The following is a 17,597-nucleotide window of genomic DNA, read 5'->3' as shown; positions in this document are numbered from 1 at the left end:
GTTATATTTTCATTTTAAAACAAGATTTTTTTTTCTAAGTGAAGAGAATACACAGTGTGTTCTCATTAATTTTGATCATAATCTTTTTTTGTGATTTTCATTTTTTTAAAAATTGATCCATATCCTACATGAGCTTTTTATAGTTTTATACCTAAAATTTGGAAAATGATATCGACATGATTAATCTTCCCTTAAAACATTGTTTTAATCTAGATTAGATTAAAGGAAAAATATAAATGTTACAAGTAATCTTATTTTTAATTCAATAAATTTTTAAAAATATTTAATTTAATTAGTATACAAATCTTATAAATTTCTTTTCCACCAAAAGAGGTAATGGAATTTGATTCAGCCTGCAAAAGAAAACTGTTCCAAATTCAAAAAAAATATAAATCCAGTTGCTAGTGAGTTCAAAATTTGAAAACCATGAAATTACAATTTTGTTAGAAGTCTCTGTTTTCTGTCTTAAGTTAATCCAAATTTGAAGTTCTTGGACATTACAAATTATTATAACATAATTAAATTTGTCTTATAATAAATCAGTCTTATATGTATGCAGTTAACTTGATTAAAACCAATTTAATGACTTTTAGTTCTCTATGGTTATTTTATTAAATAGTTTGTTTCCTTAATGAATAAATATTTATCAAAATTGTTTTTTTCTATCTAATAATTTTTTATTTTATTTTTGTGAGGTCTTATTCAATAGAGTAACACTTGCAAGTTATTACCATTTTTAATTTAAATAAACATAAATAAGAATAAAGTAAAATGAACTAACGTCTTATTTTTAACATTGTTTTAATTTAATATTTATTGATATTCTTAAATTGAATTTGTATTGTGTTCATATTATTTTTATTCTGACCATTCATAACTGTTTAATCTATCAAATTAAAAATGAAACAAAAAATAATTTTAATTCAACTTTTTAAAATTAAAATAATCAACTTTTTTTTTATCTTCTGTTTATACAGGTATTTCATTGTTCAGCGGTGTAAAGAGTGAAAAAGTCTGTCAGATATGCTTTAAAGGTGGTGACGTTTTGAAGTGTCGTGGTCCTTGTAATCAGCAATATCATATAGCATGTGCTGCTAAACCAAGGTTATTGTCATTTCTTTATTTTTCATTATTTTTTTAGTAAAAAAAAATCATGGTATTCATTTTGATTAATTATTTTTCAGTGACCAACCACTGATTAAGGAAGAAGAAATCAAAAAAGAGGAGATAGTAAAGAAGAAGAGAGGTCGGCCCCGAAAGTCTCTTCCACTGCCACTTAATAATACAATTAATTCTCCAGACATAAAACCAGTAGAAAATAATAACGAAGACATCAAACCTGCTATTAATCATGACAATGATGTTAATCCTGTTCTAGACAATGGTGATAGTGTCAAATCGCCTGTGGAGAATGGTAAAGTTGAAGATATTAAACCAGTTATTGATAAAAATGGTATAAGCACTGTGGAAAGTATTGCCAATTCCTGTATTGCCGAGTTAGAAGAGCAGTTACAAAAAAATGCTCCATGTACTAAGTTTGCTATTGTGAATGGCAGTTCTAATGAAAACAACTCGGATCAGAACATTTCCAAAGTGAATTCCTTCGATACAAGCTCAGCTAATAAAGTTGATGACAATTCAGAACTAACAAATATGGAAATTACCAATTCAGAAGCTACTTTAAATGACAATGGTGATACTGATTTGTCTGATAAATCAGTTAAAGAACCTGATCAAGAATCTCTTGACCTTAATTTGGGAATAGATCTAAACGAAGAAGAATCAACCAACCAAGGTGAAGAACAAGATATGAATAGCTCTAACAGTAATGATAGCAAAGTCGATGTTGCAGAGACAAATGAATCTATTGAAGAAGAATTGCGCAATTCTGAGTTTATTCCCAAAGTAGACGATTCTTTAGACAAGTCAGCTGTTGAAAGTAACGATGAGGTTACGGTGAATTCTGTGTCTTCATGTGACAGTTTATCTAAAGATTCTTCTGATGTACCAAAGGCAGAAGCCATTGAAATTGCTAGAAAAGATAATTTAAAGTTACTAGGAACTCTGAGAGGCGATTCATTTGAATCTGAGTCTTCCAATAATAACATGCTAGTGGTTGATGATTCTTCAGCTGATGACAGGTTGATGATAGAGGAATCGCCAGTTAGTGAGACTCAAGATTCTTCATCTGATGTAAATAACGAAACTAATGTTAAAGAAAAGATTTCTTCAGCCAACTGTGAAGAAGAGGCTGAAAAATCATCTGCAACGCTGTTAGATATGCCAATAATTGACTTTACTGATATTACAGAAAATGATCAAAATGAACCAATTTTAATTACTCAAGACAATAAAGATAACTCTGTGCCAATTGGTAGTGGTGATTCACTATATTCCACGCAGGCTGCCAGTGATAGTAGTTTACCTAAAAATGCTAGTGAAATAGAAGGAATGATAGAAACACCGCCTGTTTCTAGTCCGATTGATGTTTCCGACAGCAAGGCAGAGGAAAGTGAAAAGGAAAACATTATTCAAGAAGAGAAAGGTTCTTCTCAAGAAGAGAAAGGTTCTTCTCAAGAAGAGAAAGGTTCTTCTCAAGAAGAAAAAGGTTCTTCTCAAGAAGAAAAAGAGAGTTCTTCTAGTGAGGAAATTTCAAACAAGGCATCAAAACCATCTAAAAAAGAAGAAAAAGAGAATGTGAGGAAATATTCAAAAGCAGGCAAAGTAAAGGGATCAGGAAAAGAATCCAAAGATGATGGTGAAACCTCAGCCAAGAATAGCGACACGGATTCTGATAAAAGTAATTTAAGAAATATATAGTAATTTTAAATATTTTTGTCATTGTGTTGGATCAAATTTTATTTTAATATTATGTATGTTTTATAGCAAAAAACAAGGGTTGGATGTGCAGTACATGTACGGAAGGGAAAGTCGGACCTTGCTTCATTTGTGCTAAGGATGAGGGTGATAGGTCAAGATGTGGTGAGTTATTATTTTTATCATTATTTATATATTCCCAGTCCTTTTCCTGTTTTCTACTAGTCATCATGTATATCAAGACAAATATGTTAGTAATCAGTGCACGTACAGTTGATTGATCTTTTCAGTCCATTTAAAGATATCTTTAAATATATTCTGTCGATAGTTTATTTGTTCTAGAATTTGTAAAATTTATAAATAAAGCCCTTGACCTGTGGGGCCATCATTAAGGCAGGCCACAGCAATATGTCATAAGAAACTAATTGTTGCCTGCTCTGATCAAAACATTCGGAATAAAAACTTAACAATTCATTCTGGTCTTAAAATCACTTGGACTTATTATTGCTTAAGTCCAATTCCCGATTTAGAAAATTAATGATCTACACATGGAGTATGAGTCATTTCTCTCTTAAGAAACAATTTAGGCTTGAATTAAGGTTTTTTTTTCTTAACCTCCTAATTTATTTACAATCTTATACACCATATATACATATATACAGACTTAATTCCAAAAATTAAATATAATGTATATATAACAATTAAAAAGACCCTTCTATTGCAACATAGCATTATAAGAATGGGAGGGGAGCTAGATCCTCTGAAGGCGGAGGAGGTTACAGTATCAGCCTGGAGGGGGGAGGGGGGTACAAGAGCAGGGAGAGACTGCTCCACTGGTGGTATTGAGTTTAGCTGCAAATTAGTTTATTATACTAAACTATTTCATTTAATTTCAGGTTATTGTGGCAAAGTGTATCATTTGAAATGCGCCAGAGAGTGGCCACAGTCCCAGATTTCAGAGACTGCTAAGGGTCGTCTAGTTTTTCACTGCCCACAGCATGCATGCCACACTTGCATCTCAGACAATCCCTCAACTGTCTGTGCCAGGTTCACTAATGACAGGCTCGTGCGCTGTGTCAAATGTCCTTCTACATATCATTACGGTAAGGCTTTAAATTTTTTATGATGCTTTTTAAATTAGTAGTTCACATTTATAATTCATATACCATTCTGTTTTTAAGAAGTGCAGTGATTTATTTGTATAATTATTCTACTTTTTTATTTGATTAAGAACATAAAAAAGCTTTGAGTAATATTAAAAACTGTTTTGAACGCTCATATCAAGTTAAACCTATCGATAGTTCTTTGGTAGGCTCCTCAGGATGAGTTATCTCAATACCAAACTTGATAACATATCTTGGGTTACTTGCATTGTATTTGCCAAGCAAATGTACCACATTTCTGTTTCAAAACAAATCCTTAGATGGTTGGATGTGTGGTCAGCTTAGATGGCACTTTAGACAGCAACTCTGCCTGATGGCCTGAAATTCACGTCGAAATATTGGCACAAATAAATAAGTCATGCCTATTTGTGTATCTTTACTGGCTGCATCCTTGACCATCTCCTCATGTAAAAAAAAAAAAAAAAAAAAATGATGGATGTTTTAATTAATTGACTATTTGGGAATAGGCTATGGATAAGTTGTTTTTGTCTGTTTCGTGGTTAGCTGAAGATTCTAATCAAATCTAATGTATAAATACTTTTGGAAAGGAGTCGTTTGTCATGATTTTGGATGCTTGCACTCCTGACTAGCTTCTCATATCAATCTAAGGTCAGCTATTAACACTACTTAGTAATCTATTTGTTAATTATTATTTCAATGCCTTGATTTTTTTCAAATTGGTTTCTTAAATACTTCAGTACTAAATGATTATTTTCATGCATTGTTACTTAAGGAACTCAGTTGGATATGATTTGAACAAAAAGCCAGGGAATCTCTGGCACACACTGTTTAGTGTGGTGTATTATGTTTGATTGGTCTTTTTTACAATGTTTTTTATTTACTTAGGTTGTGTTGTGTTATATGATTTTAGATATTATTATTAATTTATATGTTCCTATATTTTAGAAGGAGATAGTCGTTATTGTGGTAAAAAAAAAATTAGAACTAGTTTCAACTTTTTATTAATATTAAAGACTATTAGAGGGAGAAATGCCTTATTTATCGTAAGCAATGCTGCCCAATACAGTGGGTTGCTATAACATACAGCATACTCACCTATTATAAATATAGCAAAATACATTGCTACAATATTTACAACACTTTTTTTTTAATAACATTAAAATTGTATTTTTTTTTGTAAATAAATGGTTGAAATTAATTCTAAATTGTTTTTCTTGCCCACAGGCTGGAATCTTCTCATATATATTCAATTATATATTTATACTATGATATGTATATTTAGTTTTACGATATTTCCTGGTTAAAGGATTTTGTTATTTTAGGTAATTACTGTATTCCTGCTGGCTCTGAAATATTGAGCATATCTCAGATAATTTGTCCAAAGCACTACGTACCCCACAGGAAAGGTCTCCATCATGTCAATGCATCCTGGTGTTTCATTTGTGCTATCGGTTGGTATCATATTACTTGCTTTAAATTTGTGTTAAATTTTATGTTTGAAGAAAAAAAGCATTGTAAGCATTGTGTTATTTTTTCTGGCCCAAGAGTTTTTCTTATTGAGTATCTTATTGAATATAATTAATCTGAATATGATTTACTCATATTCATAACATATTGGCCATATTGTTTTTCCCATAAATACTAATTAAGGTAATGGCCTGATTACAATTTAATAATAATTATTGATTAACAGATTTCACTTGAAGATAAAGTATTCTTCCAATAATTGATATATTTTTAAACAAAAATTTTACTGTAAATAATGGACTAGATGCTTTTTTCTTGATACCTATATATTTAGAAATACATTAAATTGTAAAAACTAACAAAATTAATTCATAGGCTTCATTTTTTGTGGCATGCAACTTGTACATCTTACAACCTAATATATAGTAATAGTTTATATTTTTATGACTTTTATATTTCTTTTTGTTTTTAAAATTTCTATCCTGACTTTAAAATGATTATTAGTTTAAATAGTAATTCAGATTTTATGAGATACTAATAGAAATTTTTTTTAATGAGATTCTAATAGAAAAGTTTAAATGATAACAGAATTTTTAAATTTTTATTATAGTTCAGACAATTTTTGTTTGAAACTTGTAAGGAACTCCTGTTATCCGGGTTATATGGGGATTCAGATATAATCATAAACCCAGATAATCAATGAATTACAACATTTTATTGACTTAAACATTTCTTTTCTGATATCAGTTCTCATTTTCTGTAGTAGGATAATTCTGCGACAATCTTTCTGAATTAATGTTAATTTCTGTTCAAACATTAAAACGATATGTTTTCTTTTTTTGCGACATTTCATAAGTTTGTATTTAAATGGAGACTAAAATACAACTGAGTTAGTAATTTTGTTTTGTAGGCAAACAGACCAGTAATGTTTTTCCATTCATTATTTTTAAGAATAATACATAATTAACAATTATGTAACCATTGAAAATAATCTTGTGAATTCATTTGTTTAAATGAATATTGAACATATAAATTAAATAGAGTAAAAATTAAAAAATACCTTATGAAAGGGGAAAAAATAAAAAGGCTCCTCGAAACCCCGGTTAATAGAACCTTGGGTAATGGGGATCCTACTGTATTACATTTTATTTAATTTTTAATTTATAATTATATGAAAGAATTTATTTATCATTATTGTACTATTTTATTTATATTAGAAATAATGACAGATATCTAAGATTGGGTTCAAGGCTGTGTAACACATCAAATAAAAGAGGCGATGGTTATCTATCTTAATTTTTTTTGCTAATTTTATTAAATTTGTTTCTTGCAAATAATTTACAATTTATGAAAATCATATTACAGTCATACTACTCAATTAATATAATTTGACAGATTGAAAAAAAAAAAAAATGTATTAGTCTCTTTTTCTAACATTTTTTGTTTCCTTGAAAATTTAACTAAAAGATTTTTACCTCATGTTTAATACTAAACTATAAAATCAAAATTACATATACGTTTATTTTCCTTAAGCGTATTGTTTTATTCTGACTTTTTTTTTTAATCATTTCCTTTTCTGAAATGATAATAGTCTGTAATTTATGAGGAAAAAAAAATGTTTGAATGAATATAGTTGTAACATTTAAAAAAATCTCAATTTATAGATTAACATATTACTCTTGTTATACATCTTTGTATCAAAACCTATTTAAATTAAAATGTGTGTTTATTTTTATTTATTATTTTGAATTTTCGGACTTCTAATAATTGACTTCTAAATATGATTTTGTGTAAAGCGCAACCAATTGCAGGAGGATCGCTGATTTGCTGCGACCTATGTCCCAACAGTTTCCATGCAGAATGTCTTAAGATAAGCCCACCTGAAGGTGCATTCATTTGTGAGGATTGTGAAACTGGAAGATATCCTCTATTTGGAGAAATCGTTTGGGTCAAGTTAGGGACCTACAGGTACATTATTAAAACCCTTTTATTATTTTATAGGAACTCAATTTTTATAATTGGTTGTAACATTGGTGATATATATATTTTCAAGTATTTATAATTTGAATTTTTAATGTTTATGAAACTTGTTAAATTTTTTATTTGGTTTCAAATATCTATGTAATTTAGTTTTCTTCTTTTTAAATTGATTTTCAATTACAAGCTTTACTTATTACCTATTTAACTTATCACAGAACCTACTTCTTGTATGAAGACTTTATATTTTAAAGGTTTAAACAGTTAATATTTTTAAAAATGTTTGAAAGAATATAGTACCATTAATAAACATCTGAATTTTTAGAGTGATATTAATTTTATTCTTATCATCATTCTAAACTTATCGTCAAACTTACACTTTGTATGAACATCAATGGCTCATGTATTATAACTATTACAATTATCTATAATTAGAAATTATCTATTAAAATTTTATTAATAATGATCACGTGTTTTCTCTTATTGCTTTAGGTAGAAAATATTAGTTCTAAAGTAATAATAATTAGAATAGAACAGCCAATTCTAGCAGGAAAATGTTTTATATTGTAATAGGATCTCATACTCTGCTATTAGTAGACAGGAGATCACTCAATCGGACTGGCACTGCTGGGATTGTTTAACTCTTACTCTTCTATTACAGTTTAAAAGTTTCCTGCTAGAATTGACTAGCATCCTCTCCTCAAGCCTCACTTCCTTTTCATCTCGCATCACAAAATCATTTACTCCTGTATAATTTTTTTTTTCTTGAATTTTAGAATGTCCGCTAAGAAGTTTAACTTAAAAAATAATTAAATTTTAAAATGGAAAAAGTTTAATTAGTTTCATTGTTATTTATTAAAGTGTTTATATTTTGTAAGCTACACTTAAAATTTTTATAGTTTATAAAGTTAAATATCTTATTTTTTTTATTATGAGTTACACTATGTTACTATTGTTACTATGTGAGAAAACTATTATTACAGATGGTGGCCTGCTAAAATCCTTTATCCCCAAGAAGTTCCAGAAAATATTAACCAGTTGGCCCATACCAGCGGCGAATTTGCTGTCGAATTTTTTGGTACTCATGATTATTACTGGGTCAACCGAGGAAGAGTCTTTCTTTACCACGAGGGTGTAAGTTTTATCAGTTTTATTTTTAAATATTAGGGGTATTCATGATCTTTAGTTTAACATGTGTAACATGTTTAAAGCATGTTAAATGGATAAACATTTCTTTCTTCTACCATGTTAAAACAATATAACATATAACATGGTTGTGTCTGTGTATGTATAGAGTCTGTTACTAGGCCTGTTAAATGAAGAATGACGCCATGCAACAGACCAGCTGAGCTCGTCATAATTTTGTTTGTTGTGTTAGGTTACTTGCTCGTAGTTTGTGTTAGTATTGTTTTGGATGTTTTTAAAACTATTAAAGCAACGGCTGACATTAATAATGTCATTACAGTTGTCAATTAGCTCATCTTGATTCTGTTCCTCACAAATTAGGAGATTAACAAGGCACTCAGTAGTCAATATTCCACTTTTCACATAATTTAGGCATGTTGTAATAAATTATTTTAATCAAAACTTGTAAATACACAATAACTTGAAGTTTAGGAAGGAAAGGTTATAAAACAAGTTGCTCAGAAAATCTGCTTAGAGCTCTTATGCATTTACCATTTAACATGACTTTAAATAAGGCTGCTTACAATCCTTTACTTATAACATTACCATGGTAAAACATTGTAAATTTAACACATCATGAATACCCTTATTATAAACATTATTGTGAAATTTCTAAGGTGTGTAAATTATATGTAAATTTCAGGATGGGTGCAAAGTAGTTAGTAAATCGAGAGTTGATGAACTGTTTACACGTGGTGTACAAGAGGCTTCTGAAGCCTTTGTTAAATGGTCAGAAGAGAGGGCTAACAGAGAAGCCACTTCAAGGCCTTCCATGGTGAGTGAGATATTTATTAAATTTAATTGGTAATATTGGTGAAAACTGAGGAACAAAGTTGCATATAGTCTTCAATGTTATATGTGTAGTGGATCTAAGATGAGTTTGCCTATGGGTAAGAGAGGGGAGAGGTGTGCAGTGGCAAACATACTGCCAACCTCCCACTTGTTTGTTTTTTCTCCACTAGGTATGTTCCAACAACTACTTCTGACCGTCCGGTACTATACAGAGCGTACATAGTACATGTTTTGCCCTCCCAAATCCTGTAATGTCCATGCTCCATACAGTTGTGGATAGTCAGAAGCAGTTGTTGGAACAGACATACTCAGTTGACTGGGCTACCTTTTCTTTCCTCTCCTAGGCCTACTTCTGGAACTTCACAAATACAAATTTCTCATATCTGTTTTCAAAACTATTTTTCATTAATATCGCAAGATTATAAGTGTACCATAAGTTAATTCTAGTACCAAATATACTGCATTTTAAAAGGAGTAACCTCCTGTATTCGTAACTTGAGTCTGAGATTAGGTAGGAAAAGTTTTCCAAATACCTACCCAATTCCGAACTGGTTAGGCGTTACTAAGTTCCAGACTGTCTCTTCTCTAGTATGAGGGGTTTGTTATGATGTGGAGGGGAGAAGGAGCTAGGATGGGGGTGCGCGAGTTCCCTTTCCTACAAGCAAACTCATTTTAAACCTATTATACTTCAATAAATCTGCAAATTTTTCTTTCTAAAATGTACCTTATAGAACTAAATTTCTTCTAATTTTTTTTTCTTTTTGTTTAGAAACCCCCTAAGTTTGTGAAAATCCAATCAAACAGATTTTATGGAAATGTTAACAAAATAATTGATTCAAAGGAGAATGTTGCCACAACTTGTGACTGTAACCCAACTGAAGCCGACCCTTGTGGACCTGAATCAGACTGTATTAATAGGTAAGATTTTATTTTTGTATTAACTTTTCAGGTAGTTTAAATCAGAAATATGGATTAAAAATAAATCTTTCTGTTAAAATAAGTATTTTTTTTTTTTAAATTTTCATCAGTCAAATGAATTGCAACTTATTATTGATTTATTAGTCCACAATACTCTTTTCATTTACTTTTTTTTGTGTTTCGGGATTTCTCCAACCTCAGATAAAATTTTTTGGAATACATCACAGTTCATTAATTATGCTTGTAATAATTTTTCTTGTATCAATATTAAAATTAATTTATAGTAAATTATAATTTCCATAAATTTTGTCTTTATATCTATATTTTTACTCCTTTTTTATACAATTTCGTCAATGTAAATAAAAAATAAAATTTTAAACTTAAGTTACTCTCAAAGTTTGGCAATTTCTAAATTGTTAAAGCATTGTATAAGATTGTCTGTTCTGCTTTCTCTTCCATATTTCACTAAGCTATTGCTAATTTGATGTACAAACTAGTTTGAAAAAAGTCATTGAGAATGAAACCGGTTATTAAGTAAATAAATGCCTTTGACTCTTCATATAGGCTTGCAAAGTTAGAAACAAATTTCAAGTCCTTAACTTATGAAGGACATGGTAGCTTGTTCAGGATAATTGATGAAGATGAGGTGGAAGCTATGCAATCTGATCTTAAAATCAAGAAATATAGGGACATTTACTATAGTGTTAAGATTGAAGGGATTACCCCACACAAACCATGTAATGAAGTAAAATTACTATACGGATGGATTCTTAATGGAATGAGGCTCGGGAGCAGGAATATAGCTGATGGATGGATCTAATGAGAAGGCATCTCCTTATCGCTAGGAAGGTACACCTCTGTCTTTCGGGCTGAGGTTTTCGCAATTAATTTTTGTGCCCAGAACTTCATAATAGAGAGTACAATGATATGCTCATCATGATTTAGTGATGTCAGGCAGCTATTTATTCGCTAGGCAATTTCCCTTCACACTCAATCCCATATGCAGTGTTAGTTATAGCCATGCGAAGAGACACATTAAAGCGAGGGCAATGCTGGGATATTTTGGAGGAACTCTAGGGGACAAGAGCAGTCAAAGATGTTTCTATAAGGCTCTTGCACATGGTGCACATTTGCCATTTGAAAAAAGTAAATAAAATACACTGGAGAATTTTTTTATTTTTATTAAAAAAATTATAGAATCCAATTTTTCGTAATTGTGAAATGTTATTTGTTTGTATGTCATTGAAATTTTATACATACTCATATTAGTTATTTTTCATAGCATTGTCATATTTCCTTTTATATAAACTATTCTACTTTAAGAAGGCACTGATTAAAAAAAAAAAAAATTATAAGTTTTAGCTTCCTATATTTTAATTTCAAGATGTATAGTTCAGTGATTTCGGCTAATTATGTTTCAGGTTGTTGATGGTTGAATGCAACCCTCAGGTCTGCCCTGCCGGTGAAAACTGCTGTAACCAAAACTTTGAGAAGAAAAACTATCCTAATCTTACCCCCTACAAGACAGAAACTCGAGGTTGGGGTCTTAAAACACTAGATCCTATACCTAAGGGTAAGTTGGTCTTTCTATTTCTATTGTTTTGCATAATTGTAGATTATATTATTACCTGTATGAAAATATTTATTTACTTTTACGTTTTTTGTTATTTAAAACTGTAAAAGACACCAAAACTCCAATTATAATGCAGTTTATTTACTGCATTTCCAATTATCAGGGTTCTAAGGTGCAAATAAATAAAAGAGAAATTATGAAGTTAAAAAAAAATAAACTGAAAAACTTATTTGTATTAAAAATTATTATTATTTTTTTTTTTTTTAAATAATTGTTTTAGTTTAAATGTTACAAAGAAAATTGTTTTAGTTTAAATGTTAGAAAAAATATTGTTTTATGTTGTCCAGTTTAATAAAAAATTGAATAATGATTTAAAAATAAGTAAGTCCCTTGAGAGAGTGGTGAAAATAATAAATTTAGTAAGTGTGGCGAAACTATTCAATGTATGTAGACTTTTCATCCTATTTTATAGTTCCTTTTCAGATCATTAAAGACAGGATACAAATAAAAATTAAAACATCATAAATAAAAAAAATTACCAGATAATCACTAAATAAAAATAAAAGTAATCAAAGGTTTTTCAACTGAAAGAACTAAATATTGAAAATAAAGTCTCTCTGATAAATAAATTATATAATAATTTTGAGTTAAAATCACCGAAGTATGAAACATGAAAATGTTAGGATAAGATATAAGATGGAATAATTGTAGGGAACAAGGCACATAGGGTAAATAAATACATATTAAATTAAAGTTAATATTGTATAAAATTAACTGTAATATGTAAAAAGGTAAACTATATAACAATTAATTAAAATTAAATTTAATATATAAAAAATTAAGGAAACAAAAAGAAGAAATAATTTTTTTTATAAACTAAAACTATGTATTATTCTGGTTTTATTCTCGAGAAGGTATATTATTTTCTCATCAACATTCCCTCTATTGATTCCCTTTGACAGATTGATGAAGTCTTTGAGGAAATCCCTAATATATGCAAAAGAAATAAAACAATTATTATTATTGTAAAATTATTCTTGTAACAGTGTTAATTATCAGTTGATAGTTTTTTGATGTAGAATCTATATATTCTTACACTCTTATTTTCTTATTGAAGGTGGTTTCATCATTGAATACGTTGGTGAAATGATTGATGAAGAAGAGTACCGTAAGCGACTGGCCACTATGCAACAAAACAAAGATGAGAACTTCTATTTCCTCACCATTGACAAAGATAGAATGTTAGATGCTGGGCCAAAGGGAAATGTTGCAAGGTAAACATTCAAGTTTTCATTTTGTAGTTTATGCGCTATGTATATGTAATTATCTGTGGTGATAACAATAGTTTGTATGGATTGTCCCATCGCAAATCAAAACATTTTAACTTATAAAAAATTGATTTTTTTCTGATTTCTGAATGTTTTTAATGAGAATAACTAGGTTATTTATTTTCGGCCTTAATTGCATTTGTTAAATTTTGATCAAAAAAATTTTACATTATTAATTTGATCTAATAGTTATATAGTTAAAACTTTAATTATTTTAAAAATTCTTTTGATGAGAATATAGTTGACCGATAATATGAGGAGAAGATGGTTGGGTGAGGGATGCTGTCAGAGAATAACACAAATAGGTTGAAAGAACTTATTTATTATTGCCCACGTCTTGGCCAGAATTCCTAGCCTTCATCAGGCCTAAGAACAAAGTACAAGATAACAACCAATGAAAAAAAAAATGAATATATAAAAAGAGAAAATATTGTATATACAGAATGACTATAGTAAATAATTGTACAGAATGAAATAAATGAAAATAAGTATAAAATAAAACGTATGAAAGAAGTATAAAATAAAACGTATATAGGTAATTAAATAAGTAAAATAACATAATTAAGGAAATAAAAATTCAAAGTTATTATTGCAATTATATTATATTATATTGCAAAGAAATATGAATATTTAAATTTAGTAATAATTTAAAAATTAAAGTTATGGAAAGAAAAAAAAAAATAGAGAAAGAAAATATGTGTATAATAGAGAAACTATGTAACTAATAAAATATGTAAGTATAATACTAGAATAAAGAAACAAAATATAAAGTTAGTTAGACAAAAAAAGTGAATAGAAAACATAACAATAATAATATGCGGCAAACATCATGACAAATAACGTGGGTAAGCAAAATTAAGAAAATAATAGAGAAGGAGAAGGGGGTAAAAGAAAGATAGGAAAAAGAGAATAAGACAAAGAGCTTGCCTACTAGCGATAGTAGGTGAACTTATAAGTTCTTTCAACTTATTTGTGTTATATTCTGACTGCACCCTCAACCATCTTCTCATATAAAAATTCTTTAGTTCTAAAAATGTTCAACTAAGCATAGTTTGGATCTCACTGCCTAAAAATATAAGTATTAAAGTTTTTTATTTTATTTTTTTTTAGGTTTATGAACCACTCCTGTGATCCGAACTGTGAAACCCAAAAGTGGACTGTAAATGGGGATACTCGGGTCGGCCTCTTTGCCCTGGAGGATATAAAAGCAGGAACTGAATTAGTTTTCAACTATAACTTGGAAACCATCGGTAACACCAAGGTGGAATGCAAATGTGGTGCTTCAAACTGTGCAGGTTACATTGGTGCCAAAAATCTTTCGAAACCCAACAATAATAAACCAAAGGTATGTTGATTCCTCTTATGTACATATAATTAGAATAATATGTTTAATTTTCTTGATGTTCATGTTTTAAAATTGTATTATGAAGAATAATTTGTATCAACAATCACTATTAAAGTCATATTTTTTGTTATTTGTTTTAAAGTAAAATTTCATCACAATTAGACTTGATAGAAAAAATCTAGTTTAGGTGAAAAAATATTTAGTTTATCTCGCCCTCTTACTTTTCCACTAAATTTGTAAAAACTATTCATATCTTGCATCATAAAGATTATTATTTTATGTAATATATATAAAATTAAATTTTCTTTCCCCTTAAGAAAGCAGAATTATGATCTTCCTATATAAAAAAAATTCTCAAGCCTATTGATTGGCAAATTTTAGAGTCCCATGGGATATTAACTATTGTATATGTTTTGTACTTATAATTTTTAATGCATTTACTATTGATTCTAGAATGGGACAGAAGACAAGAAAAGTGTTGTAAAGAAGAAAAAAAGGAAATCGACAAAAGCAAACAAACACACGGAGGACTCCTGTTTCACTTGTGGTAACGGAGGTGAGCTCCTACTCTGCGATGATGCCACTTGCCCTAAGGCATATCATCTCTCCTGCCTCGGGCTCACCAAGCACCCTGCCGGTAGGTCCATTGTCCATTTTAATTTGTAATATTATAAATTTTAAACTTGTTTACATGTTAGTTAATATATAATGTTGGCTTTTTGTTTCACTCCCTGTAAATGCGACTTGGATAAGACATTTCAAAAGGTTCTTATCTTTTTTGGAATTTGTTTTTATAAATAAATTGAGTTGATTTATAATTTAATATTAATATTAAATCCAACAGGTGGATGGGTCTGTCCTTGGCACCAGTGTAGTGTCTGTAGCGCTACTAAAGTTCAACGCTGCACACTGTGTATAAACTCTTATTGCAGCGAGCACGCAGAGGGTAACATCTCTCTTAGCAGGAACCATGGCCTCCTCTGCTTTTCACATAACCTGGTATGATAATTAGTTCTAATAATTTAAAAACTTATTTTTTATCTGAGTGGCTCAATAATTTATTATTTGTAGTGTAGGTCTGCATCAGTAACACCTTCTTCCCCCTCCCTCCCTTTTTTTTTCTCAAGTTTTGAAAATATCTAAATTCTAAAGGTCTTAGTTGTGGTCAATGAAGTTCTTTTTGTCACTTAATCTTTTCCAGTTCTTTTGCAGCACAGTTAATTCTGTAATTTCTAACCAAGAGTGGTATTCTCAATGAAACACCCTCTTAAGATATTTCATTTTAAAACTATTATATAGCAATTTTTTCAAACTCGTTTTACATAGGCATACATTTCCAAAAAGTACAAATGAAAAGGACAAAATTGTTTGAGAATTAAATTTCTCCTTGGATAGTCGTCATCCTTCGAGTACCTTTACATGAAATTGAATTTTCTAATGATTTTGATCTTAACTTTAGTTTGATTTTTCATACCTTTTGCACCTAAATCATAAAAAATTGTTTAGTTTGTGGTGATCTGTACCTTCAGAATGCTTCAGACAAAAATTCTTTTTAAGGATTAATTTTTTATGAGAATCCTTAATTTAAAATATCTCTTTCCATTAGAAATTTCAGAAACTAACAGCACTGGAGAACTGGAAGAGGTTACATACTTGACTTCACAACCAAAAGACAGGCTAATATGACTAACTTTTTAATAAGTGTGAAATTACTTAGTGAATTTTTTCCTGTAATTCTATATGTATTAAGGTCAACCTTTAAAAAAAATAATAATAAAAAAGAATCTTGTATTTCCTACCTGATTTTTTCTTATTCTGAAGAATATTTTATATTTTATTCATTATCTTAGGAAACAAATCATAACTTTTTCATTTTTTATGCATTACTCACACAAACTAAAGGATGTTATTCAAATTAGCTAGTATCTTGCATTAAAACTTCTTAATAATGAAAAAAGTAACTATTAATAATTAATAATGAAAAAAGTTTGTAGGGTGTAAGACGAGTGTACTACATGCCTATTATGGGACTAGAGAAGGCGTACCTGCCATTAGGTTAAAGAAATATATTGAAAAGATTAATTATTTTATTATATTATAGTTCTGAATTATTATTTCAGTCGGACAGCGGATCAGATTGGAGCGCAGCAAGTGACGACGAAGATTCAAGCAAGGTCAAGTCTGCCAGCAGGAAGTATTCTCGGTCGAAGATAGTCAATGGCCATGCCGATTAGCAGTTATTTAGAGACTGTTATTTTTATTATTAGGCTTAACTTGTTTTAAATATTATGGAAAAGAACCGGTTCTTTTCCTTAAGTGAATTTTTTTATATGTGCCTCTATGAAATATGAAAGCAAGTTAAATATTTTATGTAATAAGTTGAACATTATATTTTATACATATATATATATATATTAATTATTTATATTTTAAATTCCTATCCAATAAAAAAAAATGTATTTAGGGAGTTACAGTATACTTATTTTAATGATCTGAAAATGATCAAATAAACATTTTTGTTTATTAGAGAAAATGTTCGGATTTGTATAACAGTTAAGTAATGGAAAGACCGGAGTAATATGCATTGTTGTTACCAAATAAAATTGATCCCTGTATTTTTTTTTTTTAGTGATTATTTAAAAATCATTACAATATCATTATTTTATGAAAATTTATTGTTTTATAAAGCACTTTAATTTTTTAATAAACACGTGTCGTTTCTTTATAATTATGTTGGTTTATTATTATTTTTTTTGCGTTGATTGCATATAGTTGTTAATACTAATGCAGTAAAATTTGATTTAAGAAATTTTTTTTTGTTTAGAAACTGTAGGTCTTATAGGAAAGTGTAGTGTTGACCTTTTTATCTGTACATAGTGTTATCATTGTAATTGTATATGTATATCATTATTGGAATTGATTTATAAGAAAAAAAAAAGTTTACAAAAAAAATAATAAAGGTTAATTATTGTACCAAATTTATACAAGTTGAAAAGACTTTGCATTGTTAATGCAAAAGAGATTTATTTTTGTTGATCTCGCCTGATAACTTTTACAAACTTACATATATT

At 29.0% G+C, this 17,597-nt stretch overlaps 1 protein-coding gene across 5 annotated transcripts in view; it reads left to right on the top strand.

Moving 5' to 3' along the window:
* NSD (Nuclear receptor binding SET domain protein) overlaps positions 1-17,537 on the top strand; it is a 29,258-nt gene extending 11,721 nt beyond the window's left edge. For 3 of the 5 annotated variants that reach the window (XM_067045466.1, XM_014416750.3, XM_067045467.1), the window contains exons 8-22: positions 978-1,104; positions 1,185-2,800; positions 2,887-2,982; positions 3,714-3,920; positions 5,264-5,392; positions 7,205-7,376; positions 8,369-8,519; positions 9,214-9,345; positions 10,132-10,280; positions 11,702-11,853; positions 12,971-13,127; positions 14,292-14,526; positions 14,980-15,163; positions 15,371-15,525; positions 16,647-17,537. In XM_067045466.1, coding sequence (XP_066901567.1) covers positions 978-1,104; positions 1,185-2,800; positions 2,887-2,982; positions 3,714-3,920; positions 5,264-5,392; positions 7,205-7,376; positions 8,369-8,519; positions 9,214-9,345; positions 10,132-10,280; positions 11,702-11,853; positions 12,971-13,127; positions 14,292-14,526; positions 14,980-15,163; positions 15,371-15,525; positions 16,647-16,760 — 3,776 coding nt within the window. In that variant the 3' untranslated portion in view covers positions 16,761-17,537. The remainder of the gene's footprint in view (positions 1-977; positions 1,105-1,184; positions 2,801-2,886; positions 2,983-3,713; positions 3,921-5,263; positions 5,393-7,204; positions 7,377-8,368; positions 8,520-9,213; positions 9,346-10,131; positions 10,281-11,701; positions 11,854-12,970; positions 13,128-14,291; positions 14,527-14,979; positions 15,164-15,370; positions 15,526-16,646) is intronic. The other 2 variants (XM_067045468.1, XM_024359377.2) reach the window with 2 other exon arrangements.
* Positions 17,538-17,597: the final 60 nt, after the last annotated feature.

The sequence above is a fragment of the Halyomorpha halys genome, unplaced genomic scaffold (genome assembly GCF_000696795.3).
Source record: "Halyomorpha halys isolate HHAL.00 unplaced genomic scaffold, Hhal_1.1 Scaffold134.1, whole genome shotgun sequence".
NCBI classification, from domain to species: domain Eukaryota; kingdom Metazoa; phylum Arthropoda; class Insecta; order Hemiptera; family Pentatomidae; genus Halyomorpha; species Halyomorpha halys.
This window is presented reverse-complemented; position numbering and strand designations above follow the sequence as displayed.